The 23,281-nt window shown below is 40.5% G+C and overlaps 1 protein-coding gene across 1 annotated transcript in view; it reads right to left on the bottom strand.

Moving 5' to 3' along the window:
• Positions 1-297: 297 nt before the first annotated feature.
• The window catches only part of KNG1 (kininogen 1), a 28,499-nt gene continuing 5,515 nt past the window's right edge, over positions 298-23,281 (bottom strand). The window contains exons 4-11 of the mRNA XM_077880004.1: positions 20,570-20,742; positions 19,533-19,640; positions 12,250-12,334; positions 11,205-11,377; positions 4,852-4,959; positions 4,648-4,734; positions 2,572-2,649; positions 298-537 (exon numbers count right to left, since the gene is read on the bottom strand). Of these exons, the coding sequence (XP_077736130.1) occupies positions 451-537; positions 2,572-2,649; positions 4,648-4,734; positions 4,852-4,959; positions 11,205-11,377; positions 12,250-12,334; positions 19,533-19,640; positions 20,570-20,742 (899 nt within the window). The 3' untranslated portion in view covers positions 298-450. The remainder of the gene's footprint in view (positions 538-2,571; positions 2,650-4,647; positions 4,735-4,851; positions 4,960-11,204; positions 11,378-12,249; positions 12,335-19,532; positions 19,641-20,569; positions 20,743-23,281) is intronic.

The raw sequence follows: 23,281 nt of genomic DNA, 5'->3' as shown, positions 1-23,281 counted from the left end.
AATAAGACAAATTAGTCTTAAGTTTAGTGGGACAATTGAGAGGAGGAAGAAGGGAAGGTAGAGAGTCCTTAGGTTTCTAGTAGAAACATGACTCACTAACCCTAAACTTAGCACCCATGATGAGGTCTTGGTGGTAAGGTAGCCTCACCTAAGGGACTCCTGCCTTGGCTAGCGAGAGCACTCTAGAGTTGGGCTAGGAGTTTTCATGATAGAGCCATGATACTGGCTCTCTTATCTATTGGGCTTTGCTGTAGGATGGGTGTGGCCAAAAGAAGACCATCATAAATTCACCAGGAATGCACCAAGACTGAACTTTATTTCACCCAGCAACAGAATAGTAGGTGGCATTTTTCTCTTTAAATTTTATCCAATCTTCTTGTCCTTCCATGCGGGGCTGATGATAGAGGTTGTTGGAGCTACTGTGTCAGGCGTGACGATTCTGCCCACTGGTCAAGAGACCTCACTCTCAGGTGCTGGCTCTGGCTCTGCCCCTGCCTCCTGAGGTCGGCCCTTGTACTCGCAGAGCCTTAGGCGCCTCTGTAAGTATAGCAAAACTCTGTTAATCTGTTGTGATCATTCAATAAAAGAAGAGTGAAGCAACCATTTGACAAGATGAGACTTTTTTCCTACATCATTTGTTCTTTATTTAAAAGTACAGATAATATTTGAAATTAAATAAAAACTCAGAGGTTCAAATACATCCCAGAAATTGAAGTAGCAGTGATGCATTCATCCACAGGTAAATGTAGCTGTTTAAAGCTCTATCTTGTTTCCCTAGGCAAAACGACAGCAAGGGTTGTAAAATATATCCTTCCCTCATTTTATAAGGCAATTAAAGACAATCGTATTATTTTCTTCTGCAAAAAAAAAAAATCAGTGCTGTTCAACGTTATTGCAAAAAGATGATATGATCATAAAGTGAGGCTAGAGAGGAATTTCCTCATAAAATTTTTGAATGAAATTTGCATCACGTCTCATGATATTCCCTTGTCAATTATTTAAAGAATGTTTTCCTTGGCAAGACTGTCTCTACATTACTTTCTTGGCTTTCCATCCTTATCACTAAAGTCAGTGATAAGCTAAGGATCACTCAATGCAGCCTGGGCAAGAATGAGCAAGCAGAAAACTCCTATTTGGAAGTCTTGCTGCAAAGGGCACTCACTGAGTAAATGTAAATTATTGATGCATAAGAAACCCTCTCACCCAGAAAGAGAATTATCAGGACAGCTTTGTCCAGTGGGAGTAACTATTTGGTATACTAGTCATTCTGGAAACCGAAAGTCAATTAATTTACTTCCTCCTGTCCTCTCTTAGGCTGCTCTGTCTTGCTTCCTTGTTGTCCCTCCTTAACCTCTGGAGGTTCCATTATTATTTTTTTCCCAGCAAGAGATTCATCATTCAGTCTCTTGACTTCCCTTATTTTTACATGTGTTCAGGGACCACATGCCATAGTTTATTCAGAATGTCAAGAATCTTTGTATGAAAAAAAAAAAAGAATCTTTGTATGAAAGTTGATGACATACATCTTGAGGTACATATTTGTTATCAGAAAAGCAAATTGCAGTAGGCCATAAGGCACATGAGTTTGTCCATTTTCTGTGCTAGTTAAGAAAACTTGTGAGGAAGACCCAGAGGGGATTTAGAATACTGCGCACAGTTTTATGTCCTCCATTGAGATTGACAGTGTCCCCATTGGGGGTCTCACCCCTTCTCTCTAGGCTGTTTTGAAGCTTGATGGCTTTTGGTGTGTTATATTAGGACATTTAGACAATGGGGAGAAGGAACAATGAAGTGTTAAAGAAAGAATCGTGGCTGCATAAATTAATACAAAGCATCAGAGAGATCGAAATCATGAAATTCTTTCACTTCCACAGTTGGATTCATTCCATGAACTGGCTTCCAGGGGCGTCCAGGACATTTGGGGGAGGTTTGTTCTGGGAAGTCAGATATCAGGTTAAATGAAAGGCTGTTTGGCTTTATCTGGATGTCAGGGATCCAATCATCATCACTCTCTGTGGCAGTTGGTGGTATGTTAGGCATCACAGCTGCAAAGAGATCTGAGTCCTGAAAGTCAGGCATGGTAACTGCAATACCTGGCTGGGCTAGGGAAGGGAGGGTTGTTGGCCCTTGTGTCTTCTCTTGTGTCTGTGCAGAAGAGGTAGTACTATCTTCAGGAGAACCTGCCAAATTCTCTGTTTTCCGACCATTGTTCTTTCCATTGTCTTTTCTTTTATTTTTATATTTTTCATGGCCATGACCATGCTCATATTTATGTCCATGGGCTAAGCCATGTCCCCTTTGATGTCCATGGCCAAGGTCATGTCTCCTTTGGTGTTCAAGATCAAAGTCAAGTTCCCGTTGACCTCCATGACCAAGGCCATGTTGCTTTTGATGTCCATGGCCAAGGCCATGTCCCCTGTTGTGGCCATAGCCTTGGTCATGCTTATATTTATGGCCATGTCTTATTTGCTTTTCATGGCCCCTGCCATGCCCATGAGTGGGTCCTTGTTCTTTTCCTGAATCCCACTCTTCATCTTGTACAGGTACCATGGAATTGTGGGGTGAACTTACAGTTGTTCCTTTTTCTGTTTTCTCCATGAATGAGGATCGGAAAGGTGAAAAACCTGGAGGCCTTCTCATCAATATGACCTAAATAGGGAATATTAAGATGAATGCATTCATCTGTGAAAACCATACTATCAAAGAAGAAAGGAGGGACTGAGTCCTGGCAATGCTACCTTGGTTTATAATAGGGCAAATCTATCAGATTTTAAATACTATATTAGGGGATCCCTGGGTGGCTCAGCAGTTTAGCGCCAGCCTTTGACCCAGGATGTGATCCTGGAGTCCCAGGATCAAGTCCCATGTTGGGCTCCCTACAAGGAGCCTGCTTCTCCCTCTACCTGTGTCTCTGCCTCTCTCTCTGTGTTTCTCATGAATAAAAAAATAAAATCTTAAAAAATATTATATTTATATTCCAGAGGAGATGAAAGTGTTTTTTATTGATTTTATAATTTGTAGGTATTGGGTTTTTTTTTAGTTTTATTTATTTTTTTATTTAAATTCAATTTGCCATCATATCGTATAACACCCAGTGCTCATCCCATCAGTGCCCTCCTTAGTGCCCGTCACCAAGTTACCAAGTTACACCAAGTTACCCCTCCTTAGTGCCCGTCACCAAGTTACCCACACCCACCTCCCCTTCCACAGCCCTTTGATTATTGTTCTTAATACTCTAAGCTGGGGAGTTTTTCCTTCGTTTGGAAAAATTGGGTGGTGGTACTACATAATCTCTAGGGTACCTTCCACATCTATGATTATATAAAAATCACAACATATTATTTATTCATTGATACTATTTCTATTAGCATAATTAACTGTTTTTGTCTTAAAAGGCCCTAAGTGGCTTTATGAGCTGAATATCTAGGGAGCATATATCCACAACTACTTTGTTGGATTGAAACACATTAGGACATGTTCACCAGCTTGAAACGCAGTCTTTATTTAATGTTTGTTAGACAATATACACATCAACACATGGCAAAAAAGTAAGAAAAAATAAGAAAAAAGTAAGAAGAGGCAAATTGCACTGAAGATATGGACTTGTGGGTTATTTCCACCTACGCTTTCACTACCTGTGAGAATGTGATGTTCAGAGGCAGTATTTGGTGGTACAAAGAGCTTGGCTTGGGGAGTCAAACCAGTCAGACCCTACTAATAATCAGCATCATAGCAAATAGGATGGGCTCTGATTTGAATCTGAGCATCATGGCTTCACTTTTCTCATCTGTAAAGAGGATAATAACAGCACCTGCCTCATAGAAGTGTCAGGAATGAAATACGTATGAAGCTCTCAGTACAGTGCCTGGGACAGAGAATGCACTTGGTAATGTTATTATTCACCCTAGACCTCAGCATCTTTGTAATATTTACTATGTCATCCTTGACAATGGGGTAAGTTTTACCTCCCAGGGACCTTTTAAAAATTAAAAAAAAATGATGCAAACTAATGCTTCCCAGACTTGAACATGGGTATGAGTTCCTAGCGATCATCTTAAAATGCAGATTTTGAGTCAATAAATGCGGAGTTGGGGGCTGAGATAGGCATTTCTCCAGAGGTCCTTGGCCCTGAGCGGTGGGCATGGGAGAGCTGTCCCCTACCGCAGGCATCCTTGTGGGTACAGTTAGCATCAGCCCTCCACGGCAGGGCCTGCACTTCACCAGGAGAGGGCCCCCTGACCATGGCACGCTGACAAGATGTGACAAAAATTATGAGGACCGCTGCTCCCATGTCTAGCCATAAAGAGGTCAGCACAGAAATGTGGAAGTTCTCCCTCATTTTAAAAAGATAGTTTCTGGGATCCCTGGGTGGCGCAGCGGTTTGGCGCCTGCCTTTGGCCCAGGGCGCGATCCTGGAGACCCGGGATCGAATCCCACATTGGGCTCCTGGTGCATGGAGCCTGCTTCTCCCTCTGCCTGTGTCTCTGCCTCTCTCTCTCTCTCTCTCTGTGACTATCATAAATAAATAAAAAAATTAAAAAAAAGATAGTTTCCTAATTCATTTAAATAATGGTTCATTTTCAATCCCAAACATGACTTTTCAGAATGAACAAAATTGTCCTGGGCTGACAGTAATTAGAATCATACCTTTGCCAGTGGCTGACAGTTGACAGTAGGGTAAATTTTTTTCTCCCAAGGGATCACATACACTTCGGCTTCACATTTTAGCTGTTCCTATCCAGGAAAACAGAAGCCAAAAGAGAGAACAGTGTTATTCATGAGATGCTTAAACAAGTATAAAACATCAAAAAGTTTTCCAGAGAACAAGTACACAGTTGTGTTACTACTCACTCCGTATTTATTGATCTGGCAACTTTCCGCCAATTCTTCATTACTTTCCTTGGAACACATGGTTTCCCTGGCTACAAACTGGATAAAAAATTTCTCTCCAGCCACCACCTGGATAATTAATTAGCACAAAGTAGGAGCTTAATTAATACTTGAACTTTGGGGGGAGAATATTGACATTTTAATTGTATACTGAACAAATGAGAGTTACACAGAAAAGTACAAATGTTTGACAACAAAACCTTCAACTTGTATGCACGTGAAAAATATTTGGCTAATGGCTGGTCTCATTTCCTTTTCTAAATGGGGGAGGAAGCAAGCTATAATTTTTTTTAATGTTTTCTTGAGTTTTATTGTTTAACAGCTGCAAAATTCACGAATAATTCAAGGACTCACATTGTAATAGAATCTAAGAAAAGTAGGAAGGAAAACTTAAATATTTTCTTTGAAATGCCTTATCATCCTGCCAAATCTTAAATCAGAGAAATGCTGAGTTAGTACCACTATAGAAATTACGTGATTAGACAAATTATTTGGATTTTCGAATTTGCTTTTCTTTCTTTTTTATATTAAGAATGTTTTAGGGACACCTGGGTGGCTCAGTTGGTTCAGTGTCTGCCTTCTGCTGAGGTTAAGGTCCTGGGATCCTGGGATCAAGCCCCAAATCCAGCTCCCTGCTCAGCTGATTCTGCTTCAGCTCAGGAGTCTGCTTCTCCTTCTCCTTCTGCCCCTCCTCCTGCTCATGCTCACTCTCTTGTTCTCTCAAGTAAATAAATAATAAAAATTCTTAAAAAATAATATGTTTTAATATCCAGCTTTAATCATTATACAGTGCTGTTTTCCATTAAGCAATTTATAGCCCCCCCTTTTTTTTGTCTAGAAGAGGCACATCCTATTTATTTATTTAAAAAATGAAATTCGTGTTTTTAAACTACTCTGACTTCAACAAAATCCCAAGTATGACTTTTTAAGTCATTTTAAAATGCCATATCTTGGGGGACCCCTGGGTGGCTCAGCGGTTTAGCGCCGCCTTTGGCTGAGGGCTTGATCATGGAGTCCCAGGATCGGGTCCCACATCAGGTGCCCTGCATGGAGCCTGCTTCTCCCTCTGCCTGTATCTCTGCCTCTCTCTCTCTCTCTCTCTCTCTCTCTGTGTCTCTCATGAATAAATAAGTAAAATGTTTTTTAAAAATAAAATAAAATGCCATATCTTATATTCCTTATACCCTGAGAAAGACACTTGACAAAAATATTTTAAAATTAATTGTTAAAAACTTGATGTGGTTTCTAGACCAAGTTATTTGGTATTTAATTCTAGGATATGTGTGTGTATATGTGTGTGTGTGTATGTCATGGACTGTGTCTCCCACCAAATTCATATATTGAAGCCCTAACCTCCAGTGTGATGGTATTGGAAGATGGAGCCTTTGGGAGACAATTAGATTTAGATGAGGTCATGTGGGTAGGGCCCTCATAATGGAGTTAGTATCCTTATAAGAAGTTTCTTTAGAAGGGTCTTATAAGACCAGAGTGTGCGCGCTCTCTCTCTCTCTCTCTCTCTCTCAAGTTGAAGACACAGCAAGAAGGTGGCCATCTGCAAGCCAGGAAGAGAGCCCTCACCAGGGGCCCTAATTGGCTGGCTTTTAGACTTCTAAGCCTCTTGCACTGTGAGAAATAAACTCCTTTTGTTTAAATCACCCAATCTTTGATATTTTGCTATCGTAGTCTAAACAAACTCTGTGTGTGTGTGGTGTGTGTGTGTAAGGAGAGAGAGAGAGAGAGAGAGAGAGAGAGAGATTATGTAGTTGTCAAGAAAATACATCAAGTATATCTGTTGACCTAGAAGGATGACCATTATTGAAAAAAATGAAGTTACAGGGTGATACTACAATCCCATTTTTAGAAAAACAAACCTTAGCAGTCTTCCTTATATCTTTATACTTTGGAAAAACATGGGGAAAGCATGATGGAAGGCCAGCGAGGAAAGCAGAGTTATAGGAAGAACTAAGCTCCTCTTCTCTCATTCTTGGTATTGTCTTGCTGGGTAAGCATGGTTAAAATTTTAAGAGAAATATGATAATTAACTTTTAAAACTCCAAGTGTACATGTAAGTAGGAAGGAAGTTTCTAAGAGGGTTTTAGAGTCTATACTTTGGTCATCAAAGTTTTCTTGCTCATTTCAGGATATACTTTCATCAAATTTTTTGGCCTTAGAGTTAACTGATCAATATGATATTGCCTAAGAAAGCTGACAACATATAATGCGAACCACAGCTGTAGACTCCGTTGTATTCAGGGTCCGGAGGAGAGGAATGAAAGAGACCTAATACCATCTTCCATTTGAGGGCCTCGAAGGTCACATCCACATCACTATCATCATCAGGTGTTATTCTTATCAGAAGTCTTCCCTGCTTAAATCCATCCTGTTCAAGTTTTGTTTTTATTTTTAAAGATTTTATTTATTTATTCATGAGAGACACAGAGAGAGTCAGAGACACAGGCAGAGGGAGAAGCAGGCTCCCTGTAGGGAGCCTGACACAAGACTTGATCCAGGGACTCCAGGATGACACCCTGGGCCGAAGGCAGGCGCCAAACCATGGAGCCACCCAGGAATCTCCCTCAAGTTTTGTTTTTAAAATGGAGAACGCTATATAGCAATATAAGTTCCAAAGGCATTTACAAATTTAAATTAATGAGCCAGACAGATATAAATAACTATTCATCGGATCTTAGGATGAGGAAGGCTTTTCTTAGGTGAAGAGCAGAGGATGGAAACCTAAAGGAAGGGGAAAATATCTAAATTTGACTAGACAAAAATGAAAACTGATTCTCAAAAATCACACCAGGCAAAGTAGCAAGGCAATTTGGGAAAAATATGATGTAGGATCAATAAAAAGCCCAAATGCCAAAGCAAATGTGCAAAGGGCATGAAAAGGCATTTCAGAAAAGAAGTTAAAATGATCATCTATCCTGGAAAAAAAAAATGTTTACTTCATTAATAACCAAGGATATGCACGTTCAAAAGGCAATGCAACATTGTGTTTAATCTTCCATGTTGGCAAAGATGGAAGCTAGTGATGATGCCTGCTGTTGGCCAGGTATGGGGAGCGTGCAGCCTCCATCACTGCTGGTAGGAATATAATTCATGATCCTCAGTCAGTGTCTTATACCCAGTTGGTGTGAATGTATTTCGGCATAATTGCAAAGAACTTTGTAATTTGGCCATTTGTATCAAGTCTTAGACACAGACATACTCCTGGACATTTCTAGGGCTTTGTCAAAGGAGAAGCTCCTCAGCCTGCACACACAGATCCTTGAAGCATATTCATCCGAGCAGAGGCAGGGAGGAACACTGACAGATGGAGGTGGGGTGGGGGGACAGCAGCAGTGGGGGAGGGGCAAGCAAGACAAGCACCGTGCGATAGAAATCAGAACCATTCATGTGTGTGAGACAAGGAGGATTTAAGAAGTTCTTGGTTTCTGAAATACAAAACTAGCTTGAAATAGATATGCATTCACACAGGACTAAACATGCAAGGCCAAGGCAAAACTAAAACTGTAAAACAAATCTTTTTTTTTTTGTTATTATAAAGAATGTTATTGGCTTTTATTAGGTAGTGTCAGGAATGCTATATACCGACAGTAAGTCCTCAACAACAACAAAATTGTCCCACTCCAGAGAGGGAAAGCCACTTATATTTATTTATCTGAGCCTCGAATTTAACATCATTTTACATGTAAAAACAAAATATGTTTGCACTGTTTTACTGTGCAATAAATTTTCCAGGAAGGAAACTATGGCATTTCATGTAATTTAAGACCCTGTCAGTTCTAAAACATAGCATTATTTAAAAATCACCAAGAAAAGAGAGCAAAAAAGAAAAAGACTTTGAACTATGACACAATGTGTTTTTTTTAATCTTTCAAAAGCTCTTTTATACTTATTTAGATGTAAATCAAATATCATACTTGGATATATATATAAAAGGAAAAACAAAAGCAAAACAAATTGTTAAGGTATTTCTAAAACTTCTTCATATTCAGAAAATTTTCTGCAACAGTTTCCAAACAATATTATCCTCTCTGCCCTCAATTATTTTGATGATGCCATATTTCTTAAAATGGTGCTCAACTATGTGTATCTATGATTGTAAAACAAATCTTTAGCCACCATTTGGCAGATTGGTCACTCAGAGCTTGGCTTTTAGCAAATCATCTCCTGATGCATTGAGTTTTTAGTAAATGGGCTGCTTCTACCCAGGCTGCCTTGAATATCTAAGTCCGAGCAGTCAAGTTGCTCTCTTTAAATGCAAACATAGTGAAGACCGATCCACCTCTTGAGAGTAAGTTTGAAATTTTCACAAGATTTCAGGATGATCTGGCAACAGAAGGGATGTCAGTTCCCTTCAATTCACAGCATTACCTACTGCTGTTCCCTGGCATCCTTCACGCACACTAACGTGTACACACACACACAGACACACACACACGAGAGTGTTGATTAGCTAATTCACAGAGCTCGAACCAGCAAGATGACTAGATATTCGTGCTTGGGCATGAGAGGTTCTCTTCCTGATGGCAGATCTCTGACCTGCACTAAATGGCAGAGGACCACATACTCCTGCATCATAAAGAATAAGGCACAGGAAAGCAGAGAGGTAAAGTGAGGAGAAGAGTGGACAGACAGGAGGAGCATGGATTAGTAGCCTCCTTGAGGGAACCCGATGTGGGTCACATGCCAGGAGACCAGGGAGAGGGTGCTGGCATCGGGAACAGGAGTAAGGGCCCGAGTAGGAGACACAGTGTCAGGTTTGATTTCCTTGGATACTGTTTGTTTAGAGGGCTTCTTCCAGTTATAAAACTAAAACAGGAAACTAGAAAGAGGAACATAAAGAGCCCATTGTGCCATCACCTAAAAACCAGCACTGTGAATAGTCTAAGGCATTTGTTTCTTTTCAGTATTGTCCTCTGTGCTTTTTAATGACACAATTGAGGACAGAAGACATGCTCAGCTTTATGGCCTCTTGTTTTTCACTGCATATTTTAACACAAGTCACTGACCGCACCAAGAGCCTCACAAAGATGCTTTCAAATTGCTGCTTAATACTCCTTTGTAAGGATATGTCAGATAGAGCTCATCATTTCTAGATTATTGATCACTTTGATAGTTTATCTTTTTTTTGGGGGGGGGGTTATAGTTAAAGCTGCAATGAATATCACTGTATATAAGGACTCCTAGTTTATTTATTTAAAGATTTTATTTATTTATTCATGAGAGACCGTGAGAGAGGCAGAGACATAGGCAGAGGGAGAAGCAGGCTCCTTGCTGTGAGCCTGATGTGGGACCTGATCCCAGGACCCCGAGATCACAACCTGAGCCAAAGGCAGAGATTCTCAAGCACTGAGCCACCCAGACAGCCCAGGACTCCTTCTAGTTTATATTTCTACAAATTCAATATTGAGCCAAAAGCATGATTTTTTTTTTTTAGTGATACTTCTTTCACCAGTTTATAAAGATTATGTTATTTTGGTGTAAAAGTGTGGTTCTATTTTGATTACTTTTCTTTAGCTGGTATTTAGGGAAGCCAGTTGTGAGATCTATCATGGGACTTTGTCCATAAAAACATTGGTTATAGGCTGCTGGAGTGGAATGAATTTGGGTCTAGTAATCCAGCCACTCATTTTTCAGATGGGACCACAAGAGTTGAGTGAGTCTGAGTGCCTCCAAGATCACTCAGGATGGTGGTGGTATTTTGGTAGAGCTGGGTCTCCTGACCCCCGGAATAGGACACTCTTTAGCCTCTATTGACAGGACATGGAGAGAGAGAGATGAATTCCCAGAGGGTACATCTGTAGGAGGGAAGGGCACTCAAGGCAGGGTAGAAATGACATGCAGGTGAGAATGTGAAGAGTCTGGACAATGACAGACCAATGAGGCCAAGCCCAAGGCACTAAGCAATACTACTATGAGAATGAGTCTAGAAAGGTAGAGAGTAAGTCTTGCTTCTCCTAGCACTGAATTTTGTTAATTATATAATAGTGGCTAGTAATTACAGAGCACTTTGGAGTTTGAAAAATGATTGACATTATATGTTCTTTTTTTTTTGACATTATATGTTCTTATTTGATCCTCACCCCTATTGTTTACAGATAGAAAATGGAATAACATGTTTGAAGTGACTTTCCCGAGATCACACACAAAGAATGCTGCGAGGCTGGCACTTGAAATTCAAATCTCCCAAAACCTATTCCCCAGGTATGCTGGTTCTCTGTGCAGAGCCAAGGACAACGGCAAAACGAGTCAGCAATTTGCACATAGGCTATAACATCACTACTTTTGTAGCATAATTTACAGACCTGTACTGTTGCATTTTGCACACTGTCAATCTTGAAATAGAAAGTTCCATTATTCTCTGCGTTAAGCTTTGCAATGGAATGAGTCAGAGGCACCTCCAGCTCTGGGCTGTCAACAGGTATTTTTTTGGGGCAGCCAAGGCAAATCCTGGAAGGTGGTTGTACAAAATCTTCCCCTGAAAGAAACAGGTTTTAAGTTAGCATGTGCAGGGGAAGGAAAAGTCTAGCCCAGTAGCTCCCCTGCACGTGATCTGACATTCATTTAAGGGGGTCATGGGACAGCCCAAGGCTCAGTAGTGAGTGTGTAGAGGTTGTCTGTCTGACTTTTACCTTATGGCCTCTCCTCTTTCCCTCTTCTCAGAGCCAAGTGTGTTCAGGGAAACATTTAATCAGTAGATGTTAGTGGCTCAATCAATACACTGTACTTTTCCTAAGTTTTTGTATTTTTGATAGAACTTGTAAAGAGCAAATCTTACTTAAAGGAATGACTCTCTAGTGGGAAAATTTTAAGTCCTATGATTCTGGTGAGGAGGCAGCTTCAGTAGTGCTTCTCATCATGGAATGCATCCAACTATCTCTCAGGAATGAGAAAAGCCAACTCTTGGTATAAGAAATGAGGACTTGACCTTATATAATCTTGCAGTATTTCCCTTCCCCTCCATTAAAACATGTAGGTTAAAAAAAAATCTTTCATTGAAAAGATTTTACTCTAAGTGGTTAAAAATGAGATGCAGCTTTCCCAATTTACAGCACCTGACATAGGGACATGTTGCACACAAGGAAGATCAGCTGGTGTTGTACCCAGCAGCCGGCCATTTCGCCTTGTGGTCACCATAATCCCTCCTGGCTACTTGCAGAGCAGTGTCAGCTGCATCCTGCTGCAGCACAGGTGGGCAGAGATGGGGTCAGGTGTTCTTGGAAAGGTCTGCCAATCAGCTAGACTTTGTGGCATGACATGGAAACCAAAGCACAACTCCTGGGGAAAGACTTTGCCAGCTGTCAGTGACCAACAGGCAGTAGTAGAGCATTAATATGTATCACCTCATACCTGGAAAGAGTTCACACTTCTGCGAGAAAGAAGCAATTCTTAGCTGAAGATCCATGTGTGCATGATCTGTACATTCACCGATATCCTGGTTTTAAAAATATATATAAATACAAAAAGTAAAAAAACATTTTTAAGAACCTTTAACATAAACAACTTGTATAACTCAAAATAGGATGTTGGCCTTACAAATCATCACATAGAAAATGAAAACAAAATATAGTCTGATTGCAAAGTGAAAATAAAAAAACTATTAGTTAACAGTATCAACAACAAACACATAGTGGCAAGCCCATAGGAACGTGAATCAAGATGACAAGAATACCTAGTAGAGAAACAATAACCATATAAGTGAACAGATATGCCTTTTAAAAAGGCAAGACTTTTAGATTAAGCTAAAAACAAAATTAATGTATTATATCTTCAAGTATAATATCTTATAATAAAAAAGATCAAATTTAAATATATTGGATGAGCAAAGCTATAGGAGGCAAATATGACAAAATAAGAGCTAAAGCATCATTAATACTGGAAAAAGTAAAATTCAAGATAATGAAAAACTCACAAAGATAGCAAGAAAGATTATTTTATTTTATTTCTTTTAAAGATTTTATTTATTTATGAGAAACACAGAGAGGCAGGCTCCATGCAGAGAGCCCGATGCGGGACTCGATCCCAGGACTCTGGGATCATGCCCTGAGTAAAAGGCAGACACTCAACCGCTGAGCCACCCAGGCGTCCTGATTATTTTATGTTTATAAAACACGTAGTATAGAAGCCCAGAATCAGGATAAATAAAGCAGAAAACATATAGGAATAGAAATGGATAAAAATCGTTTTGGTGGGAAAAATTAATGTACACCATAAATCTAAGACAGGCTAGATGGATTAAAAAAATAAATAAGGTCATAGAAGGCTTGAATAACATAATAAAGATATATTTCAATCATACTTTCATATGATGCACAGGATTTAAAATGACTCTTTCATAAGTGTGGTACAAAATTTTTAATCACTTCCACACTAGTTCACAAAAAAGGCTCAATAAGTTTAGCAAATCAGAAATAACATGGCCATGTTCTTTGGCTTCAGCACCAAAAAGAAAAAGAAAACTCCCTGAAAATTAATAATGTAAGTTTAAACAAATAAACAAATAAAGACTAGCTGCTTGGAAATATAGACACATTTACTTAAATAGTTAGGATTCCTTGGATAAGGAAAAAATAAAAGACAAAACAAATTCCACATCATGTTGCCAGAGCACCATTTAGCATTAACTCGTGGTTTTATATTCTTTCATAATTTAAGGGGAGAGGCAAGAACAAAACAAAACAATCCAAAGTCTAGGTGTTTATATCAAAAGTTAAAGAAAAAGAATAATGAACAGGCTTTGGGAAAATGAGAAAACAATGAAGGTAAAGGAAAGACTGAGAAGTTTGAAAACACAAAGCACTAGCATTAAATAATAAATTCAAATGATCACTCGAGGTAGGGAAAAATCAAGCACATAAAAAAGGCAACATAGCAAAGTATACAGGGAAGTATAAAAATACTAGAGAATATCATGAACAAGTGTATGATAATTTAAATTCCAAAGAAATAGATAATTTTCTGGAACCCTATAAATAACCAACTGACTTAAAAACAAGAAGAAAACCTCAATGGACCAATGATTAGAAAAGAAAAGAATGCTACTCCTACTCTAAACTTACATTCCACTTCTCACCTCCAAACAATGTAGATGTTTTATGGATGAATACTTTTAAAAATTAAAGAAGTATATATATTTCCCTGTTGTATAAACTGTTTCTGAATATAGAAAAGAGTGGTGGAGGTGCATGGTTGGCTTACTAGATAGAGCATGTGACTTGATCTCAGGGTTGTTGGTTTGAGCCACGTTGAGTGTAGAGATGACTAAAAAAATTAACTTAGGAAATTAAAATAATGGCAAACTATTTTCATTCTGTAAAATTATAACCCCGACATCGAAACTTGAAAAAATAGAATGAATATACAAACACACACCCAGAAAACTGCTAAACTCCTTTCACTTCTAAATATAGATGTAGAATTCCTAAGCTAGAAATAGAATCCAAATGCATATCTAAAGAATAATTAACACCAAACAAACAGAATTTAATTTAGGGACCTAAAGATTACTTTAGGAAAGTTGTTAAAACAACCTAACAGATTAAATTAGGAAAACATAGTATGATATTTTAAAGTCTATTCTAAACCATTTGCTGAATTCAATATCAATTCCTTATTTAAGAAGGAAACAAATAAAACAAAATTCTTTAAAGAACAGGAATGTTAGGAAGCTTCCTTAACATGATAAAGAACGTCTACTGGAACCCACAGCAAGTATTATACATAATGACAAAATTCTAGAGGCTTTCCCAATAAAATCAGGAATAAAACATGATGGTGTGTGATCACTGGTATTTAAGAAATTATGTCTGTCTATTTGGGTCAATTCATTAAGACATGGAACAAAAAAATGAGTTTCAGAAAAGAAAAAACATTTTTTGCATAAGATATTATTGTATACATACAACAATCAAAGAATCAATGAAAAGCTGTTAGAGCTAATAAGAATTCAGTGAAGTTGCTGGATGTAAGAAAAATGCATAAAAATGTATACATTTGTTTCCAATAATAGAAGAAAATAAAAACAAAAGGGTTTAATTTCTGATGACAATAACCAAAAACAAACAAAAGAAAACAAAACCTAGAAATATCATTAGTGAGCAATATTCTAGGTATATATATTTTAAATATCCCACCACTTTAGAATTATAAAATGAATCTTGTCTAAACAGAGATGTATACCAAATTCTTGACTAAAAAGATTAAAGAGCATATATGCCAGTTCTCCTCAAATTAATTTAGGCATGTAATCCAATTCCAATCTATGTGGCAATGTAAGTTTTTCTCACAAACTTATTCTAAGGTTGCTTTTGAAGATATAAACACTAGATAATAAATCACATATTTAAACTTTCTGTGAAGCTATGGGTGGTGGTATTGGTACAGAAACAGAGAAGAAATTTTTTGGAAGAGACAATTATGGAATGAAGATTGTCACGAATTTATGTAGAAGGGAAGATTGTTGAGATATCTGGTTATTCTCTTTAAAAAATTGAAAAAATTACAAGATACATTAAAATTAATTCCAGATAGGATCAAAAGTTGCATGATAAAATACTGACTGTAGACAAACTAGGAGAAACAAAAATGAGGTGACTGCTGAGCAAATGGTAGAAAAATTCAAAATGAAAATATTGGTAAATTTTGCAACCTATAAACAAAAACTATTTGTAAGTCCAGAAATACCATAATGAAAACTAAAAAGTAAACAACAGAAACTATGACAAAGCACTGATACCTTTACTATAGAAATACTGTTTTCCAAATCTTTAAGATTTATTCCAAAAAAGAAATGGTTAAGGAATACAGAAGACAATTTATAAATTCAACTCATAAATTTCTAACAAATGTATGAAAATATAGTGGTTAAATAAGTGCATATTAACCACACTGTTGACTGATAAAATGAAAACTAGAAAGGTTTTTGTCTATGAAATTAGCTAAGTTTTTTTTTTTAATCTTCATGACTTTCTAATTCATTTTTTAAAAAGTAAACTCTATCCTTAAGGTGGGGCTTGAACTCATGACCCCAAGATCAAGAGTTGCATGCTCTGACAACTGAGCCAGCCAGGTGCCCCTAAGAGTTTTTTTTTTTTTTTTTTTGATACTGAATTCTATCTGGGGTATGCATTGCTGATAGAATAGAAACTGATACATTCAGCATACAGTTAACCTATATAAAGAGTTTTAAGAGCTTTTTGAAAAAAACTGAAGTATAATTGATATTAGTTTCAGGTGTACATCACAGTGATTAAATATTTTTAAAAAGATTTATTTATTTATTTGAGAGAGAGAGAGAGAGAGAGAGAGCTCAAGCAGGGGGAAGGGGCAGAAGAGGGAGAGGGAAAGCCCACTCTCCACAGAGGGCTTGATCTCAGGATCCTGAGGTCACAACCTGAGCTGAAACCAAGAGCCAGATGCTTAACTGAGCCGCCCGGGTGCCCCCGATTCAACAATTTTATACTTTACAAAACGATCCCCATAAGTCTAGTTACCATCTGTTGCCATACAAAGTTATTACAATATTATTGACTATCTTCTCTATTCTGTACACTACATACAGCCCCATGACTTAATTGTTTTATAACTGGAGGTTTGTACTTTTTACCCCCCTTCTTCATCTATTTCACCTGCTGCCCAAACCCTCTCCCTTCTGGCAATCAATAGTTTGTTTCCTGTATCTGTATGTCTGTTTCTGTTATTTGCTTTGTTTTTAATTTTTTTAATTTTTAAGATTTTATTTATTTATTCATGAGAGACATAGGGAGAGAGGCGGAGACACAGGCAGAGGGAGAAGCAGGCTCCATGCGGGGAGCCCGACGTGGGACTCGATCCGAGGACCCTGGGATCACGCCCTGAGCCAAAGGCAGATGCTCAACCACTGAGCCACCCAGGCACCCTTCTTTTGTTTTTTAGAATCCACATAAGTAAAATCATACAGTAGTGTCTTTCTCTGACTTATTTCACTTAGCATAATATCCTCTAGTTCCATCCATGTTGTGACAAATGGCAAGATTTCATTTTTCATGGCTGAGTAATATTCACCAAGATTTATTTATACACTTATCTATCGATGGACACTTTCGTCTCTTCAAAATCTTGGCTATTGTGAATAGCCAGATGCTTCAATGACCAGACTTGAATCAAACTGACAAAGTGAAATAGTAGTGAGAGCATACGTTTCTGGAGAATTCCTCTCTCTCTCTTTTTTTTTTTAATTTTTATTTATTTATGATAGTCACACACAGAGAGAGAGAGGCAGAGACACAGGCAGAGGGAGAAGCAGGCTCCATGCACCGGGAGCCCGATGTGGGATTCGATCCCGGGTCTCCAGGATCACGCCCTGGGCCAAAGGCAGGCGCTAAACCGCTGCGCCACTCAGGGATCCCAATTCCTCTCTCTTTTTACTATTTTTTATTATGGTAAAATACATACAATGTAAAATTTGCTATTTTAACCATTAAAAAATGCATAATTCAGTGGCATTAGTTACATTCCCAGTGGTGTGCTGCCATCACCACTATCCATTTCCAAGTGTTCATCACCCCAAATGCAAATTCTGTACTCATTAAACAATAAATTCCCATTCTCACTCCTCCAGCCCCTGATAAACTCTAATCTACTTTTTGTCTCTATGAATTTGCATATTTTCGATATTTCATATAACTGGAATCATGCAACATTCATCCTTTCGTGTCTGGTTTCTTTCATTTAGTGTAATGTTTTCAAGTTTTAGTCATGTTGTAGCATGTGTCAGTATTTCTTTCTTTGGCTAAAGAATTTTCCATTGTTTTATACATATATCCCATTTTGTGTACTCATTCATCTGTTGACGAGACTTTGGGTTGTTTCCACTTTTGGACTATTGTGAATAATACTGCAATGAATGTTGGCATACAAGTATCTGTTTTCAATTTGTTTGGGTATATACACCTAGGCATGCATTTGTTGGGTTGTATGGTAATTCTCTGTTTATCTTTTAGGGGAGCTGCCAAACTGTTTTCCACAGCGGCTGCATCATTTTTACATTCCCACCAGCAATATACAAAAGTTCCAGTTTCTCCACGTCCTCCCCAACACCTATTATTTTCCAATTATAAAACTTAAAACCATCCTGTGGCTTGAATTATTTATTTATTTATTTATTTATTTATTTATTTATTTATCTATCTATCTATCTATTTATTTATTTTTCCATTGCCCATTTTAAAATTGGGTTGTCTTTTTGTTGTTGCAGTATAGGGGTTTTTAAATATGTTCTTCATACTAAACTCGTACCAAAGAAGGGATTTGCAAATATTGTCTCCCACTCTGCGGGTTGTCTTTTTACTCTTTTAACCCTTTTAACTTTCCCCCCAATTATGAAATAAATGTATACTTCACCAGAGACACTGAAAAGTATTGAAGAGTTCCAAAAAGTATGAAGAATTAGAAAAAGCACCTGTATTTCCAACTGAAAGTTAACTATATTTTATGTTTTGGCATATTAGTTTCTCACCACTTATAGTTACATTTACTTTATATATTTGAATGATTGTGTATGTATACTTTTGTACCCTACTTTTTTGTTTTTTACTTAACAGATTATGACCATTTTACCGTCACTAAAAACTAGAAATGTAATTTTAATGGCTGCATATATCCTACTCTACAGATATACTGCAATTTACTTAACCATTCATTCCCTACCGTTGAAGATATAAGCCACTTCCAATGTTTCTCTATTAATAATAATGCTGAAATTATTGCTGTCTGGATTTCTCATTTTCTTTATTTTTTTTAAAGATTTGTATTTATTTGAGAGAGAGAGAGAGAGCATGAGCAGGGGGAGGGGCAGAGGGAAAGAAGCAGACTTCCCACTGAGCAGGGAGCCTGATGTGGGGCTCGATCCCAGGACCCTGAGATCATGACCCGAGCTGAAGGCAGGTATTTAACTGATTGAGCCACCCAGGTGCCCCAGAATTTCTCATTTTCTTCACGCATAATTCTAGAATTCAAATTTCTAAGTTAAAGGGCTTGCACCAATCCATTGCTTAAACAGTGTCTTCTGCTAATAGACCAATATTTCTATTATTTCCGGGGAAGTCATCAGGCCTTAGCCATCTTAATATGCACTAATGACCATTACCTTGAGATCCTCTCTTTGAACATAATTTTGGTTCAGACAACAGGATAGCATCCCAGAAAGAGTCACTGAGGGATAGAGACTTGGGCTGTGTTTATTAGAGATAAAGGCAGGGGAGGAAAGGTAAGAAAGCAAGCAGAGACAAGTTGGAGGTGAGGGACTGTTCTGAGTAGAGCTTGGGAGTAAGGACATCAGGCACATGGAGAAGAAAAGGAGACAGGAAAGGGAAGGCATGAAAAGACAACTTGATCATGGCATCTTTTTGTTTCAGGCTCTCCTAGTCCCTGCTGACATCTGTAAGTGCTCTGCTAGGGTGTGCAGACTCTTTGACTAGGTGGGTAAAGCAGCTTGATCAGTACGAGAGCTTCGGAGTTCCCAAGGGAATGTGAATCGGTAAATACCATCTAACATTTTAGCGACCGAGACTTTCTGCATAGCTGAGGGTTCCCACACCTGGAAAGACCAGACACAAAATGCTAAGAACTTTATAATTAGATTGTTGCCTACTTACACCATTCAGAAGGGACTTGCAGTCTGGAGTTAAGAATAGATAATTCTCCTTGGAACAATTCGTTTGCTCAATTGAGTAAGTAATTTCATAGTTCCATCCGGTCACCACCTGAAACAATTTTGGATCAAATATTTAAAAGGCAGCTTAAACACCATTGACAGCATCATGAGGAACAGAGAATGCTGCATGGCCTATCATACGTACTCAAGAATATGAACGATGATCCTTCTAGGCAGAAGTCATTTCTCAGGAACTAGCAAACACTTTATGAGTCTCACTCCCTCCACACAGCCCCCCCCCCCACACACACACTCCTACACATCTAACAATGGAACACAATATACACGTGGAGTCATTCCGTTTCCCTAAGGAAGACCTAGCAGTGTTTCTTCTCTAGGCAGCAGGAAGGAAAGCTTCCATTGAATCTGTGAAATATTAATAGTGCTATTCTAGATGGCTAAAGAAAACTTTGGAGCTTGGGTGGCCTTTACTGGTAGGACCTCAGGTTCCCAGACTGCTAGGCAATAAGATTTCTCCTGGTTCATCCTGGGCTAGTTGCGCCCTGACACGGCTGGATAGGGACATAACTGGGCAGAGCCCAGGTGTCGCATGAAAACGAGCTGGAAGGTCTATTAAAAGCAGGGTATGTAAAAAAAGAAAAAGAAAAAGAAAAAAGAAAAAAAAAAAAGCAGGGTATGTTACCGACCCAAGTGAGTCCTTTGTAATTGGAGGCTGAAATACAAGGGGCCCAGTCAACTATCAGTAAAGGCTCAGTGAACTGAGGCAATGAAAAGACCAGATTTACAAGTATTTACTTTTTTATCCCCCCCGTGAACCTAGAATTTAGAGGATATCCAGAAAGCTGTGCCAACTTTTTAGGTAAAATTTAATTTTTAGAGCCGTGTTTGACTTATGACAGCTGGGTGATGATACAGTTTTCTTGAAACCCGAAGGACAGAGTAACTTTTTCCATTTCGCTGTTTCTACAAAGAACATGTAATACTGACTCCTGTGCAAAATGAAGTTAAAGAACAAACCTGTCTGTGGGCCTTTTTCACTTCTCTAAGAGCAAAGAGGTGGGAGCGATCCGTGTTGTTGTTAAAATGTTCGATGGCGTGTCTTAGGACGGGTTCCAGCTCAGGGCTTGCAATTGAGATGGGGTGCACACAGCCAAGGCAGTCATACTGGGCTGTCACCACAGGACCCTCGGCTTGACAAAGAGCAGGCAAAAGGGCAGCATTAATGAGTGAAACCTGCATTTAGATACATTGCCCTAAATACGTAAGATAACTTAGAAGGCCCTCATAAACTTTCCAGTAAATCCTACTATGTGAAAAAAAAAAAAAAAAAAAAAAAAGAGGATGCAAGATTGCTTTCTAGTCAGCACAATAAACCTCTCATTTGCTTAGGAACACCTTATGTGCATAATTTTGTGCACAGTTATTTTAAAATTATTTAAAAGTGGGATGCCTGGGTGGCTCAGGGGTTGAGCCTCTGCCTTCTGCCCAGGTCGTGATCCTGGGGTCCTGGAATCGAGGCGCACGTCAGGCTCCCCACAGGGAGTCTGCTTCTCCCTCTGCCTATGTCTCTGTGTCTCTCATGAATAAATAAAATGTTTTAAAATCTTACTTAAAAGTAATTTTAAATTATAGAAGCAACATGGGTTTATCCTCTTATAAAAAGCAAAACACTGGGGCACCTGGCTGGCTCTTGATATCCGCTCAGGTCATGATTTCAGGATCCATCGTAAGACGGTGCCCCCTGTCATGTGGGGCTTCATGCTCAGTGGGGAGTCTGAGAATCTGTCTCCTTCTGTCCCTCCACGCCCCACCCCTCCACCCCTGCACTCTCGCACCCTCTCTAAAATAAATGTTTTTCTTTAGAAAAATAAAACATAACAGATACATTATTATTTATTATTTTTAGCATTAATTAAAGCTCCTTGAAGCCCAGTTCAGGGTATAGCATTCTGTATCACTTCGACCCAACAAACATGTTTTGCAACTGCTGTAATGAGCCAGGTGCTGAGCTAGGCTGTGGGTACATTAATTCGCTAGTGATGGTCACTGGTGTGAAGCAGCTGAGTAAAGTCAAGTGAGAGAGACAGAACTGCAGACGGATCATCTCGGTATAATTCGGCAGGAGCTTGGAAAATCAGGAGCCCAGAGCGAGCTCAGGGAAAACTTTCCTGAGGAGAACAGACCTGAGCTAAGAAGGGTGAACAGTAGTCAAGGTCAACCAGGCGACAAGAGCTATGAGGTGTGAGGAGGAGCTAGGATGCTGGAGGAGGAGCCGGGAGGTGTGAGGAGGAGCCAGGAGGAGGGAGGAGGAGCCAGGAGGTGGGAGGAGGAGCTAGGAGATGTGAGGAGGAGCTAGGAGATGTGAGGAGGAGCCAGGAGGTGGGAGGAGGAGCCAGGAGGTGGGAGGAGGAGCCAGGAGGTGGGAGGAAGAGCCAGGAGGAGGGAGGAGGAGGTAGGAGGTGGGAGGAGGAGCCAGGAGGTGGGAGGAGGAGCCAGGAGGAGGGAGGAGGAGATAGGAGGTGGGAGGAGGAGCCAGGAGGTGGGAGGAGGAGCTAGGAGATGTGAGGAGGAGCCAGGCAGGAGGTGGGAGGAGGAGCTAGGAGGCCGGAGGAGGAGCCAGGAGATGTGAGGAGGAGCTAGGAGGCCTGAGGAGGAGCCAGGAGGTGTGAGGAGGAGCCAGGAGGCGGGAGGAGGAGCCAGGAGGTGGGAGGAGGAGCCAGGAGATGTGAGGAGGAGCTAGGAGGCCTGAGGAGGAGCCAGGTGGTGTGAGGAGGAGCCAGGAGGCGGGAGGAGGAGCCAGGAGGTGGGAGGAGGAGCCAGGAGATGTGAGGAGGAGCTAGGAGGCCGGAGGAGGAGCCAGGAGATGTGAGGAGGAGCTAGGAGGCCGGAGGAGGAGCCAGGAGATGTGAAGAGGAGCTAGGAGGCCTGAGGAGGAGCCAGGAGGTGTGAGGAGGAGCCAGGAGGCGGGAGGAGGAGCCAGGAGATGTGAGGAGGAGCTAGGAGGCCTGAGGAGGAGCCAGGAGGTGTGAGGAGGAGCCAGGAGGCGGGAGGAGGAGCCAGGAGATGTGAGGAGGAGCCAGGAGGCGGGAGGAGGAGCCAGGAGATGTGAGGAGGAGCCAGGAGGCCTGAGGAGGAGTCAGGAGGTGTGAGGAGGAGCCAGGAGGCATGAAGGGGAGCTAGGAGGTGGGAGGAGGAGTCAGGGGTCGTGAGGAGGAGCCAGGAGGCGGGAGGAGGAGCCAGGGGGCGGGAGGAGAAGGAGGGCTCCGAGAAAGCAGGCTGAGCCCGGGCCAGTGGTGTGGAACACGGTATATGTCCGTTTCGGCCGAGCCTAGAGCAGGAGGCAGAGAGGGGTGGCCCGGTGCGTGTGGTCGCAGAGTCCTCTGCTGCGGGTCTCTAGCCGGCGTGGAGGCCGGGGCCCGGGCTCCCTCGGGAAGACGCGTCTGAGGCGCTCTCCCGGTTATTTCGGGGCCGTCCGAGGCCGGAGGAGGCGGGCTGTAAGAACGGGGCGGGGGGCGCTGACGGGCGAGAAGCCGACGTCACGTGCTTGACGAGGAACGTCCGTCTGCAGTTACCAAGGAAGGTTCCCAGCCCAGAGCCCGAACCCACGGGTCGGAAGCTCAGGCCGCAGGGAGGGGGAGCCCTGGGGAGTCCGGGCGCCTCCTGGGGGCTCTCCCCGAGTGTGCGGCCCCAACACCGGCAGGAGCCCGGCGCTGCTCTGCCACCGGAAAG

Source organism: Canis aureus, chromosome 31 (assembly GCF_053574225.1).
Source record: "Canis aureus isolate CA01 chromosome 31, VMU_Caureus_v.1.0, whole genome shotgun sequence".
In the NCBI taxonomy this organism is placed as follows: Eukaryota; Metazoa; Chordata; class Mammalia; order Carnivora; family Canidae; genus Canis; species Canis aureus.
Note: the sequence above shows the minus strand (reverse complement) of the source record. Positions and strands in the feature narration are given on the sequence as shown.